The sequence below is a fragment of the Plasmopara halstedii genome (genome assembly GCF_900000015.1).
Source record: "Plasmopara halstedii genome assembly, contig: Scaffold_3120, whole genome shotgun sequence".
Lineage (NCBI taxonomy): Eukaryota > Oomycota > Peronosporomycetes > Peronosporales > Peronosporaceae > Plasmopara > Plasmopara halstedii.
The window spans coordinates 1,376,455-1,383,416 of NW_020190023.1; the positions used below are offsets into that span (position 1 = coordinate 1,376,455).

The 6,962-nt window shown below is 48.1% G+C and overlaps 1 protein-coding gene across 1 annotated transcript; it reads left to right on the forward strand.

The window, feature by feature from the left end:
- Window positions 1-1,183: 1,183 nt before the first annotated feature.
- PHALS_07817 (uncharacterized protein) lies at window positions 1,184-1,438 on the forward strand (the record flags this gene model as incomplete). The annotated part of the gene is made up of 2 exons (XM_024721352.1): window positions 1,184-1,246; window positions 1,319-1,438. The coding sequence occupies 2 exons, from the start codon at window positions 1,184-1,186 to the stop codon at window positions 1,436-1,438; spliced, it is 183 nt and encodes a 60-aa protein (XP_024586459.1).
- Window positions 1,439-6,962: the final 5,524 nt, after the last annotated feature.

A 6,962-nucleotide genomic window follows, 5' to 3' on the forward strand; every position in this document is an offset into this window, starting at 1 on the left:
AAAGCGCGACGCTCGTGCTCATCGAGCCTAGGATGTACATTCCTCGGTGCCGCGGACACACTGTCCGACATCGCACCGCGTGCGGGAGACGAAATCGGGCTCTGCCCGTGTTCGATGTCAGAACCAGCGAGACTTGTTGACTTCTGTGTCGTTGACACAGAACTCATTGAGCACGGAAGTCGTTTAATTCCAATGAATTAAGGTTGCAGTGACTAGCGGACACGCGAGCCTCGTTGAGGCAATAATCGATTAGAACTGTAAATGTTTTCAATCTTAATGGGGAAGAGTATAACGGGGTTACACGTACCCTGGTAACAGGGGTGTGTGTCACACGAGACGGGCATAGTGTGACTGCACCCAAATAAGAATACGGTATGTGGCTAGGTAGCCAGTAGTTATGCATGTATCTAATTTTTACTATATATATTTAGGAAAATCTAAACATTTAAAATTAGGCGGCTTTGCCGCAAATAAAAATAAATAAAAGGCAGTTTTGGATTTTGGACGGAAGAGTTGATAGCCTTGGGTTAAGGTAAAATTACTCTGGGAGAAAGCGGATTGCGGTCGGCTAAACTCGTACTTCTTCTAAGTGTAGAACGAAAGGTCGGTGACCTGAGTTACGCTTCCTCAAAGCGCAAAGCTACGGTAGCCCCGCTGCACGATGTGTAAAAGTTATTTTGTCTGACTCGATACTGAACGTCTTGTAATTTTTAGACGTCACCCCTTTTTAGGAGTCGTGTTAGCCATGTCAAGCGCGAGCTGTAGGGTTTTACTCAGTACACTCTAACCCCGCTTCACCCGGCCCGGGGAATGGAACCTGGGTCTCCCGGTTCTGAAGTGAACAGTATATCACTGCACCACAGGATCGTTGATACTGAACGTCTTATCGAGCATTAGCGTAAGATATTAGAGAACGGCCGCAATAAGCTTACCTTTAGTTGTCATACAAGCGTTTTTATGGCTGCAAGGCACTTTAAGAACATCAGTATGAAAGATTTATCAACGTTCTACGCGCCCAAGTCTAGAAGATGAACAAGCCACCAGACTCTATAGAAGATTTGGTGGGTCAATTAATTCTTTCTTCTCGGGATATCATTAGAGGCAGTGGGGCTTGACGCTAAGTCACCTAGCGATTGTGGAAGTAGATCAAGGGTCTACCGTGCTCCGATCAAGGTACCTTGCAATGGGGCACGTATTCGTTTACACTATTATTCAAGCGGAACTTAAAGGTGCTGTGTCGACAAATGTATTCGTTTGGTAAAACAGTGATCTGGTACTCCAAAAAATAATATGAGAGAATTTCAATTTTGTTTCCTAGAAACGAGTTGAAAAGCAAAATTCTCGGTGGATTTATGAACGCGAGCTCTATGAGGTGAAAGTTTCATCTGGAGCGTTATCGCGCGGCGATTGGCAGCACTTAAGTCAGCTCAATGACTGATCTTGTCTATTGTTGACGCCGACGCGATGACACCATCGATGATCCAGCGCAGGGAGGTGTCTTTGAAGCTACAGAAAATGTACCGGTGAGACATCTTCAAAAACGTTTCAAATCGACGCCGGAGCAGCTATCACCGACTCAGTAGAGCTCCGTAGAGTAAGGACACGCTTATTAATTGTGGGAAATTTAAGAAACAAAATAAAAGAAAATATCATTGTGTGCGCGAAAGGTGGAGATGGCCTTGCATCTAGCGCTTATTCTAACAGGGCAATCGCGTATCGTGAAGACAATTTACAAGGCACACAATTTGGACACTGCGGTTTTTTTAAATCAGCGAGGCAATTCAATTTCAGCAACAGATGTCGCGAGTCTCATCAGGTTCACCGCTCTCCATTACGGAGGGAACAATAATCTGCTGTCGTAGGTACGAGAACAGAGAGTTTTTATAGGCTTAGTGTCGGTAGACCATTCCGATTTGTTTGCAGTTTCTGTATGCAAGTAGAGTCTTCGCATTGGTGCGTCAAGCAGTGTAACCTGCCCCGCATCCACAGTCTCTTTTGATATTGGAATGAGCACATCTTGATCCACAAGTGTCAGCTGAGGTATGCAAGGGAAGGTTCTGTCGACCTGCTATGCACGGAAGTTCGCCCTTTCGAAAATTTTAATGAAAGATGATTGGACATATAGGGCAGCGATACCAGATACTATCTTTAGATCGGCGCCAACAGAAATTAAGGTGCTCTTGGCAGGCGAGTGATCAGCTTAAACAACATCAGCTTGAATGAGATTAATTTCCTTTTGCAAGCTCACAGAGCACAAAGAACTTCAAGTCCCATTATAACAAAAGAATCAAGCTCTGATATTCTTTGTGAAAAGCAAACTTAGTTAGGTCCAACTCAGAGAAGAGCTAGTTTGATTATGGTTCAGGTTTATAGGCCGTTGTGATCAACATACGGGGCAGTTTGAGTTATGAATAGCCCTGATAGAAAAAAGGGCATTGTTCAAATAAGTACGACATACTACTGCTGAAAATAGTAACGAGTATGCAAGGGCAGTGAGTGTCTATCTGCCCGTCTCGAGGCTTTGAGCTGTCGGCCATTTCTTTCTGAACCATAAGGTAAAGTCTCCAAGCTATGATGGTGATTAACGCTGTTTTTGCCCTCGATTCGGATACAAGATAAGACATCATATAAGGCGTGGCTTGGAAGAACGCCACGTCGTGGACCAAATAGACGACAAAAATGTTAGGCGTCAAGTTCTCCCTCACGTGCGTTTAAGAGTCTGTAAGACGGTGCGATCACCAAGTTACGAGAAGAAGAGCTCCATCACGGATCAGAATGTCTTTGAGGACATTAGAAAAGCACTGGACGCTAAGAGCGAGACAACTATTTTCAGGGAAGATCCTCCTTTATTAAGGTGAGTCCACGTTGTGATTACACCATGGATATCGCATCCATATGATAGGTTCCGTCACAAGATTGACATACTAAAACTATAATAATTTTTGTTATTGGAAAATGTGCCGTTTTGGCTGCCTTTATCTGCGCAAAGCACAAATTGGATAAATGAAAAAAAGCAGAATTTCCGCTTGGTGGCGCCTTTTTGTAGCAAATTTTTAATTCTTTAAACAGACGCAAACGCTTTTCCCGGATGTGTTGCGAGACATCATTGTAGTCTATATCCTGCTCAGTGCGCTCGAGCTGATAGATGAGAGATATTTACTACTCATGTGGTTAAGTAATACATTGCCACGGCAGTGAGCACACTTTTTTGGCGTCATGGGGTGTGTAACGAGGTCACACAAGATGGTGTGGGTTACGCAAGATGGTGTGACCACACAATGGTGTGGCTTCAATGAAACGACATGCCAGTGCGTGGCTGGAACAGCCAGTCGTTATATATATATAATGAGGTTTTACTATATTGATAGAAAATCAATAAATAAAACCGAGAAATACAGCTTACTTTTTAAAAGGATGCGTTAATTAACCTTGGTTAAGGCTGTCGTTACTCTTGCAGCAAGTGGATTGCGAACCGCTACACTCGTACTGGTTCTAAGTATAGAGCGGAGGTCACCGACCTCACATTAGCTTCCTCTAAGCGATAGAGCTACGGCAGCCCTGCTGCACTTGGTAGCAATTGAAATCAATCTACATTCGATTTGTTTTTTTTTACGACTGACCCTCTGTAATAATGAAGCAGTTCTTCTACTATCCCCAGGGCATGTAGGACGGGCTCAAAATGCTGAAGTCTCTGCTTGGCCCTGGGGGCGTGCGACACCACGCTTCGCAAGGACCTGAAGCAATCAGTGCACGCCTAGAGGCTTTTGTGAACGAAGAAAATGCTCTACTAGAGCTTTTAGAGCAGACGATGTCGGCGTCGACTGCGTCCATAACGTCACCTTCGACGACGGATGATTTCTCGCGACCCAAGCCGCTCATGGTGAGCATAAAGACTTTTGAGGGTAAGGATAGGTCTTTTGCTCTGGGTAAGAGAGTTCAAGATGACCACGGTGTCCGCCATGCCCCAGGCCGAGCAGCAGCGCGTGGCGCTAGCTATCTCCAAGCTCTGCGGTCGAGCGCGAAAGTGGGCACTGACGTGCAGCACTTCGGTTGAAGAGATGCCTCCCTTCTAGACGGAGCTGAAGCTGCCGCTGTCACGAGTGTTCTTGCCGCCTTCCAGGCATATCGCGTCAATCGCGTGTCCTTGCTGCCCGACAGGGCAATAAGAAATTGGTGAACTTTGTCCAAGCGTTGCAAACTCTCATTGCCGGTCTAGCGGCCGATTCTCTCCCGGAGGCGGTCACAGTGACCGTCTTTATGGAAGGCTTCTGCATTGGCGTGGTCAGAATGGAAGCCTTCCGTGTGCATCCGTCTTCCTTTGAAGAGGCAATAAATGTGGCATTGAATACTAAATTCAACTGTAAGTCGGCACGACTTTGGAGTGGAATACACACTCTAGCAACTCGTCGAGCGGGCCTCAGCCGATGGATTTCAGCTATGCTGAGAAAAAAGAGGCAGAGCTCTGTGCTGCCGAGCAGCGTTCAAATATCCGACGAATTTGAGACACTCTTCACTTCGGATTGGTTGTCCCCTGGGCAAGGCTCATCAGGGTTCATTGAACGGACGTCTCGCTTTGTCTCGGCGTCCTACTGGGGAACTGAGTTCTGCTAAGCCTTACAGCGGTAGAGATCAGCAGGGCTCAGCCCCAAGAGCTCCGTGCTCTTAAGCACGGAACGTATATGCAAGCCGGGCTTGGTGGTCGTGAAACCTCAATCGCGCTTTCAGCGCCTTAGCAACCAGCTGACTTACTTCTATCATGGAGCGTCGAGCATAATTGCCTGACGCCCCGGAGTCGATCAGGATCTTCCATGACTTGAAATCGTCAATGTTCGCTTAGTGTCACGGTGCCGAGGGCCCCTGTGGATCTCGGTGTCAAGTTTCTTGTACTGGATAGCGTGGAAAGCTGCTTAGTATTTGACTTAGGGTTAAGGAATAACCTCATCCATGACATGACAAGGTCGAAACACAATGCGTCATGGGTCGATTAGAGGTCGAGGGCCTTAGGCGATACGCGCACGTCTCCTGATGGAGCTTTGGTGAGTCATGAACCCACTCTGCTATGAGGCGAAAACGCTATTGGCGCGGGCATTGGACTGGGACGGTCAACGTGCTGGAGATCGAAGTACCCGAGTTGTCGAACACCGAGGGTGTATCGGACAGGAGCCCGGGTATGACTCGCGAGCTAAATGTGGGGTGGCACGTAACCCACCGAGCGCTGTAGACATGGTCGGCCAAGAGCCAAGGCCTCGAGGTCGAGGCCCCAATGATGCACGTGGAGTGACACGTAATCAACTGAGTACTGCTAACGTTTCAAAGCAGTCGCTGCATGCCACGAGTGGCATTGTTGGAAGAGGCCCGAGACATCTTGGACAAGACCCTTCAGATGACGGGAAGTGGCACATTATCCCCTGGACGAAGACTGCGCAGCTAGCAGCTATTCGTCGAATGTCGTTAATAACATCAAGGCTCCGATGGAGCAGGGAGCGGGGACACTGGACGACGTCGAGTGCATGTTCCCACTGGTCTCGATGAGATATAAGACCTCTATAGAGAAGAGACGGCGGAGCCGTATGATATCCGCAAGGCGCAGGGTGTCGACCCTGACCCAGGGTGTGTCTACCGTAGACGAAGATGCACAGCTATTCACCCTTGTCAACGGTTTGACGGGAGAGGATGACGGTGACGTCACCCTCGACGCTATTACCGCATGAATGCGCTTCTTGAGCTGGACAAAATATCCCTCGAAAGGTTGGGAGGTTTTTTGAACGCAGGCGACTTAGCCGACGTGGACATTTCACGACCGGAAGAGGAGATGAACTTGTCGTCGCTTCTGGATGAAGATGTCCTGGAGGACACCAAGAGGGTGCTCAGCGCAAGAAGTGGATCTTTGATCCTAAGGAATCCCTCGGATCCGTATTATCCATGGTAAAGGAATTTTAGGACGTCGTCTGTAAAGGCCCCCGTCGGTCCTGCCTTCAGACCAATGTCATGAAATCGACCTGGTTCCGGGAACCAAATACTGCGTAACACGCCAATGGCTCTTGCCCAAGGAGCAGTGCGACGTCATTGATGCCTTTTTCCATGCAAAGCACGTCGCAGGGATGGCGCGTGAGAGCAAGTCTCCCCATTTGACACCCACGTTTTGTGTCCAAAAACCGAACGGCAAGTGGGGTATCGCTCACGCTCACAATACTCAACGCTGCCACCATTCCAGCACAGACGCCAATTTTTAAAAAGGATGTTCTCCAGAACAACATAGTGAGATGTACAAAGTACAGTGCACTCGACATGGTCGATGGGTATTTCTAATTGCTCATAAGAGCGAGTAATTTTTCGCTGACAGCCGTGCGTTTTTCGATTAGCATGACCTGGGAGTTGGTGGTGATGCACCGAGGGCTGTCAAATGCGCCAGCAACATATAATCGTCTTTTGACGCTGTTGTTCAGGCCCCACCCGGCGTATGCACAGACATACTTCGACGATATCTTCGGCCACAGTTGTGCAGAGCACGGTAGGACGGATGAAGAGAGCGACATCGTCCATTTAAGGGCGGGGTTTGAGTGCATGTGCACGAAGAAGCTGTATGCTAATACAGACAAGCGCATCTACGGTGCCGTTAAAACACTTTTCTAGGGTGCTTCATCGGGAACGTGGCCTTCGAGCGGATTCCGCTAAAGTCAAGGTCATTGTGGACTGGCCGGTTCCAAAGAATCAAAAGAACTTGCGAAGTGGTTTGGCCTCCCCAACTACTTGCACAAGTACAGCGAGAATTATGCAAAAATGGCACGGCCATTGTCGAATCTCTTTAAGAAGGATGCGGGATGGTGTTAGGACTCTAAACATCTGGAGGCTTTTGACGGGGTCAAATACAGCTTCCACCGTGCACCAATAATGGTGCGCCAGGCCCCGATCGTCCTTTCAGTGTCGTCTGTGACGCTTCGGACTTTGCCATCGGCTGTGCA